The sequence below is a fragment of the Artemia sp. Qi Xiang Cuo genome, chromosome 6 (genome assembly GCF_049724085.1).
Source record: "Artemia sp. Qi Xiang Cuo chromosome 6, ASM4972408v1, whole genome shotgun sequence".
In the NCBI taxonomy this organism is placed as follows: Eukaryota; Metazoa; Arthropoda; class Branchiopoda; order Anostraca; family Artemiidae; genus Artemia; species Artemia sp. Qi Xiang Cuo.
The window spans coordinates 16,009,285-16,029,596 of record NC_142799.1 but is presented as its reverse complement, the minus strand read 5'-3'; the positions used below and the strand labels follow the sequence as shown (position 1 = coordinate 16,029,596).

Here is a 20,312-nt window from a genome sequence, read left to right as displayed (position 1 = left end):
TTTGGGAACAATAATGAGAATCACCGGTCCGAATCAACACTCTAGTTTTTTTTTTTTTTTTTTTTTTTTTTTTTTCATGCCACTTATTTATTTCGCAAAAGCCCAAACAAGAATAAAAAATGTCCGAAGTTTGTCAGAGTTAAAAAATCCAACATAAAACAACTGTTTAGTTGATCATTTGTGTATATTAGTATATCTTGTATAGTATATTCAGGAAATAGTATATTCATAGTATATTCAGGAAAGTCGGTAATTAAATGTTTAATGGAAAAGAATAAAGTTCAGCAGTTTTTGATAGTACCGGGCACAAAAAATGAAAAATAAAAGTTTGAGTAAGAAATCAGTAAAAACATGCGAAAAGCTAAAAACACATGCGTAAGAAGGTGTGACTTTTCTTTTGTGCCGAGCCTCCTTCCCCTTCTTTTTAATTTGCTCATTAAAAGCTATCCTTTTAATTTTCCCTTCTACAGCTCTGAATTTGTGTACGTGATGTATATGTGCGTGACCCGTAAGCCCGGATTTTGCGGCTATGTATTTAATTGTCTGCACCAAAGATATTACTCTTACATGCTTACTTCACGGTCTTCCTAGCAATTGCTTCCTAATGAGGAAAAGAAATGCTCTGAATAAGGTGAACTTCTTGGTTCCCATGGAGTTGGAAGCAACTGGGGTTTTTAGAGCCCTATCCTTCTTATTGTTGAATATCTGAATGCTGTAAATGTGGCCAACTCCGGCCTAAATCTCACTGTTTCTTCCTCTAAAGCTAGTAATGGTAGCTAAATTCATTTTGGGGGGTAGGCCAAAGTTCATAAGCACTAAAGAAACTATTGAATAATGTGATACATTGAGGGTCCGTGAGAGAATTTATAAGCAAGTAGAGTCTACAAATAAATTGAAAACAATATTGGTTATTATTGAAGACTTATCTGTAGACGTATCTTTTGGAGCAAAAAACATACCGGGGATCCATCGTAGGGGGAGATTAAGTAAAAAATATAAGAAATCAAAAGCGTTTTTACAATTTTTCTGAAGGATTAAAGAAGTGACACTTTTTAGCAGACTTGGGTAAAGTATCATAGGCAGCATGAGAGGCAGCCAGAAGATTGAGGTTTGATCTAACTGACGGAGAGTGGAATTCGAATGCTGGTTCCTAAAAACGATCAAAGACAAAATACCGACTAGTTCTGAGGGCCGCAGAAACATCGGCGTTTTAATCACCCAGAACATATTTGAGTTTTTACGTTCAAAACGTGCTGTCAAACTAAGAACTTTGTTTCATTAATATCAGCAACATTTTTATCAGAAGGCCTACAAATTTTTCGAGATTGGCTAAATCTGAAGGTTGAAGACGCCAATTAGCATGAATGAGAACGCCATAAGAGACTTACTGTGTGATTAGAACTGTTCCTCGTGAAGAGACGGTTGCGTTGAATACTAGTCTGTGTTGGATAAGAAATATGAAAAATTCAAGTGATATAGATTCAGACCACGGGCCCCATATATATTCTCTGGAGGCCACCTTTCACCCACGGATATTTTATGGGTACGGTTTCTACTTAGAAGGAAGGGACCTTTCATTTGCCAAGCAGAAATACTTTTAAAAAGGGGTGCAAAAGGCACTATCAATGGAGGTGCTTTTTAAACTTTTCGTCTTGGCAACATCCTATGGCAAACTCCTGTTTCTTTTTGTTTTATTTTATTTGTGGTTTCACGAACAAAGCACGTTCACAGTTATTCTGAAAAAAAGCACGTTCACAGTTATACAGAAATGATAACAATCGACGGCCTACAATAAGACCTTTTTTTTCTTCTTTTTTTTTGCAATATGTTTTGTATGCGGCCAATATGTTCAGATTCTGAACAACCGTACTTGATAGCAGCCGTAAGTTTGCGACACCCAAATCATGGAAAAACTGAAATTGTATCAAAAGAGAAACTTGAAAAAAAGAAAGAAAGCAAAAGAAGAATTACTGTTTTTGCCTTACACCCAATAATTGTTAAACTTTGTCATTTAATTTCTGTCATTTTATGACTAAATTTAACTAAAATTTTACAGTTAGCTCAGTGGAATACTAATTTTACTGACGATTGAAATTTTATTGGCTATTTAAACAAATTATGAGTAAAAATAAACCATTTCACTTACCTATAAATAACTGTTGGAGTTTCTCATTGCAGTAGTTAATGCAAAACTGTTCAAAGCTGTTACGATCGAATATTTCAAATCCATAAATATCCAGAACACCGATGACTGTGGAATTTACTGTTTTACCTCCTTCAGACCCAGAGACTTGTATGGCCTTGTTCACCTGGTCAACTATCCAGGTAAAAAGACGGTCATAAATGGCCTACAAGTAGAAAAAATGCTTGACAGGTTGTTCCACTAGAGAAGTGCACACATTCAAAGTTGGGCCTGCAGCCGTAATTATCAGATGAATACCCTAGTTATATATATATATATTGCCAAAATTCTGCTAAAAGGTAGATAATTTACACATTGCTTGAAGCATAATCATGCTAGGTTTCTCAATATGTGTCATTTTAGACATAAGGAAGGCCTTGCCCCCAACCCTCGGCATTTTTTAGAAAATAAGGTATGTTATGCCTTATTATAACCAGAATCATGCAGTGATCTTTATAATGTAGGATTATTATGAAATATATTCCTACCCCTCCCCTACCCCCAGCAAAAATATTGACTCTTGACTTGAAAAGTAAAACACCTAGAATCAATAAAGTAATAATGATAATAATATATTTGTACAAAAGCAAACAAAGGCCTTGACAGAACGAACAAAAAAAAACCAACAAGAGACGGCACAAACATAATACCAAATACCTAAATATGTAAACACAACCCATCATCCACCGACGAAGAAATAGATCTATGTTTAAGGTCTTAGTCTCACGAATTTTCCCAGCTTTAAAATATCTCAAAAAATCCTTCATTCTTCATTATTCCTACCCAATTAGTTTTTATCCATAATACTTTACTCCGACAATTATTTCCTTAATTCTACCAATTCATGCATCCCCAAAAAGATGTAAAAGGTTTTGCCCAATACCCTTATACCCTTGAATGCAGAGCAAAAGTAATATAGTGGTTCCCAGTCGAATTGAAAAAAGCAAAAAATAGTTCCCAGTCGAATTGAAAAAAAAAACAACAACACATAGGTTACAGGTAAACTAGATGCTAAATATCGGTAATTTAGTCTCAGAGGTGGGGAACCAACATCTTTCAAGTGTTAAAAATTACCAAGATGTTTTGTAAATAGGAACAGCCTTGTATATCTTAGCATATATTTTGCAGTTGTGCTTGATAAGGCTTTAGCATTTGAAAAGGAATTTCAGCCATACATTTCCGGCAAAATATACTTAATTTACCTATAATTTTGCGGTTTAACAATAATTTAGTGTATTTATTACGCAGTTTTTAGTAATAAAGAGATATCATATCTTTTTCTGTATTTTAAACAACTGGGAAAGGCGATCAAAAAAGTTCCCTGTGCCTTGCTTATGTACGAATCGGAACATTTGGATGCTTACGGATTAACAAACCGACCAAAAAGACAAAATTGGTTCCTATTTTTTCCATAACTATGCTAAAAGTTTGGTCGTGTTCCTTAAATATGGTTGAAAAGAGAAGACCTAGGCAATAATCTTTGGCTCTCTCTTCTAGATGAGTTCTATGAAATGTTGAAACATAATTTGTATTTTTTTTTCATCTTTTAAAATTTGGTGTAACCCGTTGCAGTGGTATTCATCTCCATGGGTGATCCATCACCTTCTCTGCAAGTCACTGATATAAAAGGTTTAATTTCTTTTAGATAATAGAGCCTTTGTCGAGCTTCTTGTGGTATTCATGGTTTAATATCGTAAATAAGGTAAGCCAATATTGTATTTGTTGATGGGCTCATTATGGTTTATGCTCAGTGGGCTCCCTCGCTTGATACAGTAAATTATGCATGATTAGTCGAGACCTCTGTAATGAGACTGGAAAATTAGAGGGACTGCCCACTTATCAACACCTAACGTACATCTTGTATGTCGATAAATAAAAGTTCAAATAGGGATAAAATCCTTTTAATCGACAGTGATAAATTTTTTAAAAAATACTACATATTTCAGTCACTTACGCAGTGACTGTTATAAGTTTTACTACTGATGACGGTCACTGAATATGTGACCGAAATAGCTAGTATTTCGTGAAATTTATCGCTGTCGATTAATAATATTTTATCCCTATTTGAACTTTTATTTATCGTCATGGAAAGGCAGTATGGTCTTCGAAATTATCTATCTTGCGTGTCACTTACCACCATGTTTAGTTATGTACAATTGCACATCAGCTATTATGAAGAGAAACGGTGGGTCTTTTTGCAGGCGAGGGGGGGGGGGGCAGACGCCTAAAAGAACGCATTTCAAATCCATAATTGTTTGATTAATCATGAGCTTTCCGACAAATATTAAAGGGGTAGGAGGGGAGGGCTAGGAATTAATCTCTCAACTCTCCTCGTTTAGACTAGGTCTGGATAAGGGTGCTACAAGATGACACATCCCATCTTATTGCAGAAAAATATTTCTGACATTTATTTTAAACTGTTTTAAGGCATCATTTAAATAAACTGATTTGCTTCATATTTCATAAAATCATATACAGTGATGTGTATGTGCGAATGAGCTATTACGAAGGAAGGGAAATGGGTCAATTTGTAGGCTGAGGGGAGAGGTGACAGATGGCACAAAGGATGTATTTCAATTTTCAAATATTCTCTCATCCAACCTTCAGATAAATATAGAATCAGTTCTGAGGAAGGGTGGGGGAGAGGTAAAAATTGATATATAATCACTCTTGATTCCTGAGAATTACGTAGCATAAAATATTAGTCACATACCTACCGGCATAGAGGGGGGAAAACTGAGGCCTGGAATTATAAAAATCACCAGGAAATCCCTTGGAAAGGGAAGGGAGGGTGGTAAGTACTACCAGGAGCCTTGTTTGCAGTTATTTTAAATGGTCAAGTTTTTCCTTTCCTATGTTTATGCATACAAAGTTTTAATGTATTTAAACGTGTGTGTTGGCCTATAATGTATTTAAACATCATAGAATCTTATTGTAGAGGCCATGATGGGTTCAGCCACGAAGAAATTCAAAAGTCAAGCAGAATTCCTATCCATATGAACAATATTACCCCTACCCATCCAGCCAAAATTCTGCAGTAAAAAGTATTAATAAAAGCTTTTTAGCAAAAACTAATGTTCACGGGAAATTTTGACTGAATCAAAATTTTGTCCAAAATTTTATTTGCCATTAAAATTCTAATTCTTAAGCTGAAGAACGGAAAAAGCGAGACGCCGCCAATCAACTTATAATTATTTATATATACAATCTAACAGCAAAAAACCAGGGTTTTGTAAGACCGGCAGACCATATTATATCTTGGTTAGACCAGGGTGTGATATAAAAACGATTAGAAATTAAATAAAAACAAGTTTTTCAATTGAAAGCAAGGAGCAACACTAAAACTTAAAACGAACAGAAATTATTCCGTATAAGAGGGGCTGCTCCATCCTCAACCACTCACTTTTTATGCTAAAGTTTGACTTTGTGTCTCAATTCTTTAAGAGTGACTGCTGAAACACAAGGACCATTAAATTGGAATAACAAGCTATTTTAAAGCACTAAATAAATTCGTACAACTGAGAGAGGGACTGAGGAAAAGGCGACCCCCTCATACAAGTAATAATTTCTGTTCGTTTTAAGTCCTAATGTTGCTACTTACTTTTAACTGAAAGAACTTTTTTTTTCTCTAATTCAGATAAAATCTATACGAGCCATACTCAACCTGCCGGCCGCAAAAGGGCTTGAAAGCCCTTCATAGCCCTGACAATCACTTTCATTATTGTTCATCCTTGTTCAAGTTCAACACTCACAAATCATTAGTTTTGCAAACCTTTATGCAGGGGCGTCTTTTGGGGAGGGCAGTTCCCCCTCCCCAGTAATTCGGAGATAAAATGGTTATATAGCCTATGCCCCTTGACTATCCGGATACGGACCCCTCTCCCCCCATAAAAATGCTGGAGCTACGCCCTTGCCTTTATGTGCAGCCTACAAAATGAAGCAGAGGTATGTATGATACTTAAAGAAGAAATAATTAAGTATGACTACTCCGAACTCTGGGGAGCAAGGAAAGAGCACCAAGTAAGATACTTATGGATTATACTTGTACGGAGATACTGAATAGAGAATAAAATTGAGAAAGTAGGAGAGATAGAGAGAGGGAAAGAGACAGAGGTAATGTGTGAAAAAAGTTGAACTGAGAAGAACTTGGAAAAAGTGGATGATAGAACAGGAAAAACGACGGGAATTCAACATAAATCTCAATTGAAGAAAGGCTCAAATAAAGACCCCTGAAGAACTGACACATTAAAATTACAAAGTACACAAAAACAGAAAAAAACGAGAATCAGAAAAAAATAAATGGTAAAAGGATTGCTGCATAGTGACTTGTAAAGGTTGAACGTTACAATTGTTCATTGAAAAGGAGAAGTTATCAGAAGCAAAAGCTTCAGACCTTAACCCCCAAAAGAAAGTTGTAGGTGCTTCACGGGTAGCAAGCTGACTATACATACAAAATCTAATTGTAGGGGAGGAGGAACTAATTACCTCTTTGGGGGAGGGGAGAGGAGGGGGAGAGAGACTCGAAATATGGGTAAATATCCATGAATAAAATCACACCAACAGTATTTATAAAGCTCAAATATCACTTAGTTGTTTTATAATAAAAGCCATTACATAGCTTAATAGCAAAGCCGTATCAAGAAGGGAAGGGTGTCGAGTTCAAACCCTGGCCCCCCCCCCCCCCCAAAAAAAAAAAAAATCCTGGATACACTCTTGCCTAATCCCGTTGTTTATGATACCCAAATAAGAACTGGAGAATTCAGAATATAGGGATATTTCAATTTTGACACATTCCTCTGGTTCGTATTAATTTTCATATAATGATAAGCGATATATTTGATGATTCAACCGAGACTTTCCGTTTTGAAACAACTTAAAAACAGGGAATTATATGGTAGATAGTCTAAGCAAATTTTTGAGATATTGGCAAAGACCAAACAAAATAATTTTGACAGGGGTAGGGGTGGGATTCCTCCTGCATATAGATCTATTGCAAAGGTGCAAAGAAAAAAAACAATTGGAAGAGAATTATATTTTTTTTTCGAGCGTCGCCAAAAATTGCCCTACCTGGATAGAGTCGATGTTCTAAAGAAGGAGAATGGATAAAATAAAAACCTCCATCCTTGATACCCTTATTTATAATACCAAATTACCATTCGGGCCAAATAAATAATGCTATATTTTAATTTTGCTGTATTCTTCTGATTCCTATCAAGCTTAAGATGAGGCTGAGCAAATTACTTGATGATGACCAGGCCAAACCCTTAGTTTCGAAACAGCACAAAAACGGGTAAATTTTACTTGGAAGGGCATGATTCTTTTAGAGAATTGTAAACAATTAAATTTTAACTTGGGGAGAGGAAAGGACTAAGGATACCTCATTTCTTACGTGTCTCCCTGTAGATATTTGAAGAAAAAGTAAAAACAAATTCATATTTTTTCCTAAAAGTGCAAAATCTTACATTTTTGAATATGTTTCGTCTTCTAAAAAAGATTAAGGGGGGAAAAGCCATCTTCAAATTCATTATATGTAATGCCCTAAGTACGACTCGGTTATTAAAAATAATACTATATTCTAATTTGCCCCACTCTACTGGTTCTTGTTAATCTTTAGATGATGAGATTAGTGATTTGTTTGACGATAACTCACAGCTACTCTCAGACATTTTTGACATAATTTGACGTTTTGAATTAGGATGAATAATAATTGTTAAATTTAAATGTAAAAATTTTACGCATTAAAGTGGTGTTTGTGTAATGTTATAAAATATTCGCACAATTCGCAACTTGAGGGCAAAATTATTCTGTTCCCTAAGAAACCAAAATTTTGAAAATCTTCTGCCATTCAGCATTATTTTTCTGCTCTGTCGAATGGTCTGTGCGGGAACCCTGTGCAACTGTCTGTTGCTTAACAATAGAAAGCAAATTATCGTATCCTAATTATTTGTCTTCAATATCACTAATATCCGCAAAAGAACATTTAGATGATGCAATTTTATCAGCTGGAAGGGAGCGTTCGTTTGAAAAGGTTCATTCAAAATCTTTGACTGCGTTTTTCTCGGATGAGTTTTAGAGCGGCACGACAAACACGCTCTCAGTTCGCAAAATGTTGTTTTGAAGTTTGTGTTCAAGCAATCAACTTGACTTTAATCCATAATGTTTTACCATGGATAATCCGGTTTTTATTATTATTATTATGTTGCAAGGCCTGTGGGTTACACACGGCGAAGGGGTTAGAATTATCCTAATCCCCTAAAACTGGCCCCAATGATGCGCTAGGTTCTAGGCCCACTAAAAACACACTTTTTGAACAAAATCGTTGGGATTATAACGCCCATTCTATTTATGAATTAATCACTTCATCTCTAAACAAATGTATACCTTCGCAAAAGCGTCTCTCCCATAGATAGCCTCTGATGACGTATGTCCTTTATGAAGGACTTCTCCACCAGCTGCAATTACACGATGAGACAGAGCCTTATTAAGAGCTTCTTTTTCAATATTCAATAATGTTGCAACTTTTGTCAGCGTTGTCGTGTCTTTTATTTGTGTCCTGTCACCGTCTGTTTTAAAGTCAACGTTGCCCTGAAAAAAAGAAGGCGAATTATGAAAATCATTAATGAGCCAGTTTTTTTCTCACGTCCTCAGCCATACTTCGCGCGACAACCGCACTGATATACAAATCTATAATTGTTGGCACGTATTCTAGCCTTTTCTGAATTTAATATTTACGTTTTGTCGCTTCTTGTAATCTATTTAGCAACATTTCAAGTTTCTTGAATGTTGGCCTTCATCTAGAATTCATTTCAAGAACATTTCAGTTAGGAAAGAGGTATCCCAAAAAAAAATATTCAGAACATACTTCTCAACTTTAGGAAAACGTAGTTTTTTTTCCAAGAACATATTTTTACTAGATTATACTGAATCTACGTACCAACAACTGAAATTATTTTTAAAACAATGAATTGTAAAATTTCTTTAATGAGACTGAACCGAGGATTCTTAAATGAGTTAGGTATAAAGAGCACAGACAGAAAAGGTAAGCAGCGCCATGGAATAATACAGGCTTTGCTTACCATTTTCATGCACCTTGTATGAGAATACAATACAAACAGTCGAATGGCTACAACAGCAAGTGCAAATACACAAATATAATATATACCTATCTAAAGGACAAACAGTATAATATTAAAAATTATAAATACTAAAGAAACTAAAAAAAAAACAGCTTTTATTGTCACCTCACTGCAGGAATACTATACTGCATTAAAATAATTTGCAGATTAAAGTTGAGTATCAAACGAATAAGCATCCAACATTGACGTTTCGCAGCTGTTATTTACTTTATCAAGAGAGCAAAAAAAAAAGGCAGGGTATACACAAATATGTAGCTTAATGTGTCGAGCTTGGAGTTCTTTCGTATCTCTTTTGTCCAAAGTAAAATACACTACTAAAATTGCCAAAAATACCAGAATAACGAGTTTTTCAGCACTTATTGAATTTTTTAAACATGAGTCCTTTGGTTGGAAGGATATTTCAGCCTCAATTAACCCATCAACTGCGTTTGGCCCAGTTTAAGGGGCATAAAACAGTCCCCTAAAAGTCTTTAATTAATGTTCCTGCTGCTTTGAATTTGTATGCCAATATGTCATTCTTAACCCCAAAATAATTGTTCTTCTCAACAGAACTTACGGTTCCCAACAAGCTAGAGATGACACCGAGACAGAGATTCAAGATTTCAAGGATAATTAAGTTGACCTCTTTGTTTGAGTGACTAACGTGGAAGCTTACTCAATCATATGCATTCTATAGAATTGGAAAAAAAAATTGAAAATTCAATTTTTATTGAAAAGACTTCCTTCTGCAGTTGTGCAGTTTTTGGCAGTAGTAGGCGTCAAATCAAAAGCAAAAAAAAAACTGGGTGAAAAATCAGCAAAAGTACGACCGAAGGATTAGAATAAGCTAAAAATAAGGCAAAATAATAAAAATAAGCTAAAAACATACGACACCAAACAACGAAGGTGTAGCTTTCATTTGAAGGCGTAGTTGTCTTTCGGAATCAAGATATTTCTATTGTTTGAATTTTACGCAGAAGTAGCGTTGTCAAATTTAACTAATTAGCTTCGCTTATTTATTTTCCCGGTTCAATACAGAGGAAACTATGGTGCTGCCCTAAAATCTTCAAAATCTTGAAACGACCAAAAGAAATATCTCGGAAATAGCAGCTTTCCGAAATGAACAGACATAAGATGGGCCCATAAGCAAAAATATATATATATATATTGACGTCCTTTAAGCAACTAAGAATAAAGCAACTAAGGGTACATATTATTCTTCTTCTTTCTTATAGCTACTGCAATCCATAAAAAAGAGTCACCACCACCTGCTCATAAGAAAACAAAACAATCTTTGAAGCATACAAATAATTAAACTTGACTAATAGTTTTTTTCCGTGCTGAGCTTTTCACTTACTTCAAAAGGTATTTATTAAAGTTACTGAAACGTTAATTGTAACCTCAAAAAAAGCCCTTCAGAGCAATCTACCATCACAAACAACGAACTTAAGTGCACAAAGACATACTGAATTTGTTTATTTTTAATGATTAAACAGGAGGGTTTTAAATGGATGTTTTGAAGGAAGAAATATAGGGGAAAAGTATCAAGAGTAGTTGATATAAAAACAGCCTACAGAGCTTACCCAAAAGTAAACAAGAAATTAAGATATGTTCTGTATTATGCCCAGGACATTTTTTTAACTTTGAAAAATACTTCTAAACGCAGTAAAGCCCAATTTTCGTCAGTCCCCTCCCCCTAGCAACAACACTATGATTCACACAAAATTTAAGTTTCAAAGAAAATATAACATTAAAGCATCGTGGTACAGTATCTAATTCATAGGCGGGCGCAGGCGGTAACTTCAGAACCACAATCAGCACCCTAAACCCGCAAAAAATCATTAACCTGTACGGATTTTTCCATAATAAATGCCTGGATAAGTATTTGACCAAGAGCCTAACTAGACATTTTCCCCGAAAAAAAAACATGCAAAGTAAACCAAATTAGCGTTGATTCAAATGAATCCACAAAAGTGTATCTTAGATGCAATGTATTGATTCGGAATTAGAAGAAGCTTACCACCATTGTGCTGAGGTAACTAATTATCCATATTTATAAAAAAAACATTAGACAGACGGCAAATTAGTAACAAAATTGAAAAGTAAATCTCGTTTGATGTTTCTTCGGTAAAATACCAGAGATTAGGATAATGGCTTCCAACGCTTTCAAGCAATATGAAAGAAAATGTACACGTTAAGTCCTGAAACAATGGGAAAAAATATATGCAGACAAATTCACAGAATATCTTCCTTCCATTTTTTCTCCGTAAAGCGTAGGACTGTTAGACCTATAATATTCTTCTGTGGAAGGTATCTCGTTTCGGCATAAGAGTGATTTTGGTCTCTTCCGATAGGTTTTATTTGTTAGATAAGATTATCTCTCCTGATCCGCTTTCCTGTTCACCTTAGAAAGTTGTGTACGGTGTCCCTCAGGGATCAAAAACTTAAACCCGCAATTTTTCTGGTCTTCGTCGTCCTAATTCTTTCCGTTTCCATGATAATAGAAGACACCAAGATACTCAGAAGACACCTTCAGAAGATACTCTTGCTGCTATTACTAATGATAGCACCCTCCAAACTTCCAGAAGAACGGAGTATGGAATTTGTTAAAGTTTTGTGGATATGTGTCAGAGGATCTTACTATGGTTGGCAACCAATCGTCTTTTTCTAAATGTTTCTGAGATCATCCTAAATTATCAGAAATACAAGACCAAACAATTATTACGTTGCACTTTTGACACTGTTCTTGATGAAAATCTGCATTTTAAATGCAAACAGATATGAACAAAAAAAAACAAAAGTTTTCAGGAATTTTAGTATTAATAGGGCTTAAATGTATTTTTCCTGGCTTATCACAGAGTTATTGAAAACAGATTGCTCATATTCTTTATGTGTGTGCAATCTTACTTACTTTTACCTGCACAAGGGCACAAGCTCAATCAGCTCACCCTGGTGCTGAGAAGTTGACAGACTATTTGCAGCCATGTGGATCTATCTTTGGCCATGGATGTCATAATCTCTAACCACGAGAAGTCCTATCTTCTTCCTTGTCCTGATAAGAACTTCACATCTGTGAAAGCCTCACATGTGTTCTAGATTCGTCTTGGATCGTGATTAGGAAGGATTCGCATTGGCCACCAAGGTGTTTCTTCTTAGAGGGCAGTGGTCTGCATGCTAAAGTTTATTTGCAAGATATTCTGCGGGTCGTAGGCAGACATACCCAAAATCAAGTGACCCAGCGTTTTTTTTTTTTTTTTTTTTGTCTGTTACTTCGTGTGCATAAAAGCAACGATTTCTGACCTTTTTATCGTAGTTCTTATCAATAAGTTGGAGACCGAATATTCTCCGTAAGCATCCGTAGTCGATGACGCAAAGCGCTTCAGCATCAGTGGCTATAGTAGTCCGAGTTTCGATTCCGCAAAACAGTACTAACCTGACCATTACTTCTTTAATTCTGATTTCGGTGCGGAAGATTTGGCGTCGATGTCACAGAGCTTTGCTCAAATGGATGAAAATTGCTGTCCTCGATACTATTTTACGTTGAATCATCTTATACTTGATGCTACCATATTTGTCAATTGATGAGCTCATATATTTGAATTTCTTTGCTCTTTGGATTTCTACTAAATCAAGGAATGTTCCCTGGCCTCTACCTGTGCTCAAGCTGTTCAGTATGAATTTAGTTTTGGCTGTACTAATCAAACAGTTCATTGTAACGAAAGGTACATTGTACCGTAAGTAAGGCGCGATTCAGCTCAATAGTAACCGAAATTCTAAAAAGCTGACTTTAATAACAATAGATGCATCAAAAGGATTTAATTTTTATACTGATTCCAAATTATATAAAGTTCAGTAAGTTTAATGCTACCCAACAAAAGTTACGAGCTAGTTTTTGGCTAGTTTTTAAAAAATGGGGAAATCATCCCCAAAACGTCAAGTGACAGTAACAAAAATCACACTTGCAGATTCAGCACATCAGAGAACCCTACAATTTTACAGTTTTCCCAGAAGAAAGATCACGGATGTTTTTATTTAGTTTTTTTTTTTTTCAGGGCGGATCGTATCGAACCAGTGATGCTAAAAGGTCGGGAGAGAGCTCATTTGATCGGAAATGAAAAGTTCCTGTGTCCTTTTTAAGTGACCAAAAAGATTAGGAGGCAACTAGCCCCCTTCCCATACCCATTTTTCCTCAAAGACATCGAATCCAAAATTTGGAGGTAACTATTTCATTAAGTATAATTGAAAGGTCCCAACTACGTCTTTGGGGATGACATGAACCCCATAGTCCATGGGGTAAACCCTATAAGTTTGCAATTTGCTCGTTGTTCACACATAGTATTTGCTATTGGTAAAATACAGGTTTTTTTTGGGGAGGGGGAGGTATTTTCTGCGGGAGGTGATTTTTAACAAGGAGAGTCTTAATCGGGGAGGAAAGCTTCCGGAGGGAATTTTCCAGGTGAAACTTGGTACGTTAGGGGGATTGATCGGTTCTCTGGTATGCTTTTAAAAACACTCAGGAATCAGACAATTCGTGGTAACAAACTGTGAGTAAGGAGCAACTCGGTCCAATAGTAACCGAAACTCTAAAAAAGCAGAATTGTATATAACAGTATATACATCAAATACACAATATTCATTAAGTTTAATGTTACGCATCAAGAGCTAAGAGCCTGAAAAATTTAGCTGTTTTTCGAAAAGGGGGAAAACACACCCAAAAATTCAAGGAATCTCATTGAAAATTGCACCATCACATTCAGCGCATCAGAGAACCCGATTGTAGAGTTTTCAAGCTCTCATCTTTAAAAATATGAATTTTTGCTCTTTTTTTTTCAGAAGAAAGACCACGGATGTGCGCTTATTTTTTTTTTTTTTTCAGGGGTGATCTTATTAAACCAACGGTACTATAATACTGAGAAGGGGCTCATTGAAACAAAAATTAAAAGTCTTAGTTCCCTTTCCAAGTGACCAAAAAAAGAAGAGCAAACAGACCCCCTCCCACAATCTTTTTCCCCTAAGTCGTCCGATCAATATTTTGAGATAGCCATTTTGTTAAATATAATTGAAAGGTCCAATAACTGTGTCTTTGGGGATGAAGTGACCCCCACAGCTCTCAGAGGAAGGGCCACAATTTATGAAATTTGCCCATTGTTTACATGCAGTGTTTGTTATTAGGAAGTATTCAGACATTTTGCAGGGGGGGGGGGTTCTTGGGATGGATTTTCTACCGGGAGAATTTCCTACTGGGACGAATTTTTTTTTTGGGGGGGGGGTTGAAATTTCCAGGGGAAATTTTTGCATGGGGGGAATTAACAAGGAGAAATTCTCCATGAGCAAGTTTTTTGCGGGAGAAACTTTTCATTGGGGGTGGGGTGGGGGTTTTCTCAGGAGAATCCGCAGCGAGGATGGAATTGTCCGAGGGTATTTTCCAGGGGGGTGGAGTTTACGACCGATGAACTTTCTATGGAGGAATTTTTCTTGGGGAGGGGTGGATTTTCCATGGAGGGGTAGGTGTATCTCCTAGGATTATTTGAAACGATCAGAAAATAAATAAAAAGACAAGTGTTTTCTATTGAAAGTAACAAGCAACATTACAACTTAAAACGAACAGAAATTATTCCGTATATTAAGGGGGCTGCCCCCTTCTCAATATCTCGCTCTTTACGCTAAAGTTCACCTTTTGTTCCAATTCTTTTAGGACAATTCCTGAAACACAAGGGCCGTTTAATTAGAATCCGAACAATTTTTAAAAGCGAAAAAAAATGCTTTAGCGTGAAGAGCGGGGTATTGAGTAGGGGGCAGCTCCCCCCCCCCTAGTATAGCGTATAGAATAATTTCTTTTTGTTTTAAGTTTCAATTTTGCGCGTTACTTTCAAAAGAAAAAAAATTTTTTTGTTATTTAAGTAAATATACAAAACAAACTTTTTTTAACTGAAAGTAAGGAGCAGCATTAAAACTTAAAAGGAACATAAATTATACCGTATATGAGGGGGGATTGTCCTTTCTCAACCCTCGCTCTTGACGCTATAATTTGAATTTTTGCTACAGTTATTTGAGAAAGAATGCTCAAACACAATGTCCTTTGAATTTGAATGAAAGTAGTTTTAAAAAACCTTGGGACTTCAGCATAAAGAGCGAGGGTTGAGGAAGGGGCAGCCCCCCCTACTGGGAAGAAAGACCCGTTGCCACCTATCTACCAAGGTGATATCTAGTACTGATTAGCTTCAGAAGGGCTAGTGCATGTAGCCTAACATAGCTAGCAGCCGTAAAAAAGTGTAGGTGCTATTTTTGTTATTAAAAATTGGTCTCTGTAAACCGAGACCTGTTACTTTTATTAGACTTTCAGTTCTGAAGGGGGGAAATGTTACTACTTTTCCACGAGACAGTTAGAAGACTTTTCTTCTAACTTTCCTACTCACCCCTTTCCTTGTATGTTACAAACCAAAAGTTTTAACCGAAGATTAGATCAACAAAAATTTCAAAATGGCGTGAAGTTTGAAACGGCTGTAGATGAATTCATTTTTAAGTTTTTCCTTTTTTGTATTTTTTTTTTTTTTAATTTCAAATAATTTAGCTTATTTAACTTAGAGCCTTTTGGACAACTAAAACCAACCTTTGCATTAATCAATCCAATAGACGATTTGCTGGTAAAGAAGAAACTACATAAAATGTAAAAAACTAAACTACATTATGGCTAAGAGGAAAACTTCAATAAGCATAAAACAAACACGTTACAGTAGATTAAGCAACAAATTAAACTATGTATCAGCGTTTCAAGTCTCACATCTTCAAAACAATTAGAATAACAATTCTAAGTATGCATTCTTTATCGTTACAGAAACATATACTTTTTAGCTATTCATTGATAAGTAGAACTATTGTTTCAGAGGGAAAATTGTTCTCAAGAGTATAGCAACTTCGAAAAAACACCAAAATTATTAACTATATTGAGAACATTCGTATAGTATATTGTAGTAAAAATGGACACATAAGGAAAGAAAATAGTGGGCCCAAAGCCCATCCTCTCTGGGTCTTTGCATGGAGAAGTCCCTATAACTATGACCCCCAGGCACAGCCGCTCAACTTGTATTCTTTCCAATGGAAAAAAGGGAAAACGTAAATTATGCATAACTAATCTAAGGTTCAACTTAACTCATGGGAAAGGATCATATCCAAATGTGACGCATGCTGTGTTTAGAATTATTAATGTCAGAATAAAAAGCACAATAAAGTGTTCCTTTTTTTGGGCATATTTAAAAGCGCAATTATGTTGTTTTTTTTAAGTAATTCTAACAACCGTTGTTTAGGCAGTAATCCATTTATAACCCATTTAAAGTCAACATTTAAAACCGTTTCTCTCTCTCTCTCTCTCTCTCTCTCTCTCTCTCTCTCTCTCTCTCTCTCTCTCTCTCTCTCTCTCTCTCTCTCTCTCTCTCTCTCTCTCTCTCTCTCTCTCTCTCTCTCTCTCTCTCTCTCTCTCTCTCTCTCTCTTTAATTATATTTAAGTTTTATTTCTTTCTTTTTTAGAGACGGGCTACGTTTCCTATATTTAGTTGCAGGACGGATTGGGAGAATAAATCAGAAAGAAAGCAGCAGAAAGACTTGGGAAAACAAATTTTTATGTAATCTTCCGGAAGTACAAGTACACAATTTTGTAGTGCCCACAAGCAATAGATCACTTGTCATGAATCAAACTGGCTGGAAGTATAACGAGAGCATAAGGTGACGGATCATAGTTTGACAACACTATTAATAGTCTACTTACCAAATGCAGCACGGCAGCAACCACTCTCCAGATAGTATCTATGGCATCTTGTGGAAAACCCATTGTTTTAAACGCAGACTGAACGCTCTTATAATCAGCTCTGTCACTAATGCTGTCAACTTTCGAGACACCACCCTGACGTACATAGTGATAGTGATTAGGATCTCTTGTTAGTTGAAATTTCGACAACTCCGGATCAGGACAACCAAGAAGTAGCTTAAAAATAAAAAGTCGATGTTAGCATAAAAAGTTGGAGTTGTACCAGTGCTTCTTCTATCACCAAAACTTTGTAGATTACCCCGAATTTCCATAAAAGAAAATTAGGTTCTCAGAAATCTACCACAAAATTAAAGTCGAAGAAAATTAGCGATTGTCATTTCGTTTTGAGGTCCTGTATTTACGGCGTTAGTATTGAGGCGATTTTGGAGAACCCAACTGTCTTTCAGAGAAATTCGGATAAACCCAGAAACCCATTGCATCTTGTGGAAAACCCATTGTTTTAGACACAGACTGGACACTCTTATAATCAGCTCTGTCACTGATGATGTCAACTTTTGCGACACGAACCTGACGCACTTGGTGATTAGGATCTCTTGCTAGTTGAAATTTGAACAACTCCGAATCCTGACAGCCCAGAAGCAGCTTAAGATAAAAAGTTGGTTTTAACATGGCATGGCATAGACTTTTGAGTTGTGGCAGTGCTTCATCTATTACCGAAGCTTTGTGGAGAACCTCAAATTTCCATGAAAGAAAATTAGGTTCTCTGAAATCTACCACTAAACTAACGTCGAAGAAAATTAGCGATTGTCATTTCGTTTTGCGGTCCTGTATTTATGGCATTAATATTTGAGGCGATTTCGGAGAACCCAACTGTGTTTCAGAAAATTTTGTGGATAATCGAAGCACTAAGTTGCAGTCCAATTATTCTAATTTAAACATATCTGCTTTTCTGTGTCGTATTTGAAACACGGAAAGCTAATCAATAACTCAATTTTAGTTTAAATTGCTATTAAAAGGGAGCAATTGTTTGCCAGTCATGATCTCTGCAATAGCTCTATTTCATTTTTTTTCATTTTTCAGGGTTGAATTTTGACTTTAGTTTTATTTTATCGTTATTACGGAACTTCTGATTAGGAGATATATTTAGTCCTTATTGGGTGTTGATTCTACCTTGCTGAGGACGGCTATAGGTTGAAAAGTCTAACAGCGTTTTTAGGCTTTAAAGGGCAGGAAAAATATTATTAAAACCTTTTCAAAATTTTTTAGATTTTCATAATTAAAATTGTCATAATTGAAATATACTACCCTTATAAATCTTAAAAGTTGGCCAATTACAAAAAAAAATACATTACAAATGACTCACTTTGCGCTAAGAATTGATTAATGGATTTCAACAGATTAAGAGCTCACGAGCGAACACTTGCATACTCGTTCTACTACCAATCTAGTCTAGGCACATGATAAAGGGTTGTCTCGATCCTGTCCGGGTGGGTTGAGCCGATTCTAGTGGACCAAACATCCACACAACTAGAATTGGTAGGTCGGTGACACTCCATCTGAAAATGACTCCCATGAAAAGAGCAGCCACTTCCTCGGATGCTAACTTACTTCTGACTATTGACCCCTGCCTACCCATGGATCGAACTCTAATCAGCTGGTCAACCTAACTGACTAAGGTGGCTTGAGGATCGCCATCTGGAACGTCTTGAAGCTAAACATCCCTAGTGCGAAAACCTTGCTCGCTTGGGAGTTGAAGAGTAATCATATATCAATAGCCGGCATCACCGAGACACATTTTCTGTTAAAGCTAAACTTCAAATCAATAGGGAGCAGATACTACTTACTGTCGTCTGGGAGTGATTCACTCCACCATAAAGGTATGGGCCTAATCTCGTACCAGTAAATCTCGAGGATAATGACAGCATAGCTTTAATACAAGCATGGAAAGTGGAGTATAGTAGTATATTACACCCCGACTAACGACAGTGATAACTCTACCAAGGCCGAGTTTCATTCTCAGCTGTAAGTGTTATTGTAACGGATATCGTCCCACAAAATCATCACACTTCTGTGCAACTTTAACACTACTGTCTAAGATCCAGCTGGCGCATGGTGTGACATGATTGGTGGAGCGACTCCAGACTATGTCAATGAAAGCGGCGAATCCGTCTCCTGCAGCTCTGTGCAGCAAATAACCTCTCTATCACAAAAACATTGCTCCTAGGGAAGAGTATACCCCAAACATACTTGACACAGCAACAACGGAAAGGCCAGGAAAGTGACAGATTTCATCATCGTCAGTCAGAGATGGAGATAATTATCATCAGCTACCAAACATACGGGGGAAATGAAATAGGCAATACCAATCTCATGACTAATCTTTTCCTCTCCACTTCAAGAAATGCGGCCAGTTGAGGGCCAGGAATGGTCGCATCAATCTCCAGAACCTGAAAGATCGCAGTTTCAGAGAAAAACATGCTGTTGATATCTCAAATAAATTTAAATGCCTCGAATCTGAGAGTGGTAAAGTATAAGGTTTTGAAATCGGCTGAGGTCTGTTGGTTGAAGGCAAACGAAGGCAAAGGCAGGGAGACAAGAGGACTCTCTTCCCACATGAAACAGCCCGACTTCAAAGATGGAAGGATCACTTCTCCAATCTCATCAACACCAACGGTGTTCTATTTCCTGACCCGGATCTGGTAAGAGTCACATAGCTTGAGTCTACGATTCCACTTTGCGGTAATGATGAAGAGCTTTATTTTTTTCCTCGACGAAATCAATAATATCGTGAAGATACTGGAAAAATTAGCGCCAGCCTAGTATTTACGGTGTAGCTGCCAAGCTCTTGAATAGCTGCCCACCTTGCTGCTGTGGCTCCAAACACTGTTCTGCATAGTGCGGCGCACGGAGATCATTCGGAAGAATTGGCGGGCTGGAATAATCCTGCAACTGCGGAAATGCATGGAACCAATATTTTAGGTACAGGGGTGTAACGCTCCTCTCCATGCCTAATAAACTGTTTGCAATGAGCTTCCTCGACAAGTACTCCAGCATGCTTCGAAGAAACTGATGAGTCAATCAAGCAAGATTCATGTCCAGTCGTTCCGTAAGCAAGCAGATTTCCACACTGCGAGAAGTAATAGAAAATACAGGAGAGTTCTGACAGAAGTTGTTCATAGCCTTTGTCAACTCCCAATCCGCTTTTAACTGTGTAGACAGGAGGTCACTGTGACTCACACTAACAACAAACGAT

General features: G+C 36.6%; 1 protein-coding gene across 1 annotated transcript in view; it reads right to left on the bottom strand.

The window, feature by feature from the left end:
* The window catches only part of Myo31DF (Unconventional myosin ID), a 117,524-nt gene that overhangs the window by 63,635 nt on the left and 33,577 nt on the right, over positions 1-20,312 (bottom strand). The window contains exons 5-7 of the mRNA XM_089090511.1: positions 17,060-17,275; positions 8,564-8,767; positions 2,147-2,348 (exon numbers count right to left, since the gene is read on the bottom strand). Coding sequence (XP_088946637.1) covers positions 2,147-2,348; positions 8,564-8,767; positions 17,060-17,275 — 622 coding nt within the window. The remainder of the gene's footprint in view (positions 1-2,146; positions 2,349-8,563; positions 8,768-17,059; positions 17,276-20,312) is intronic.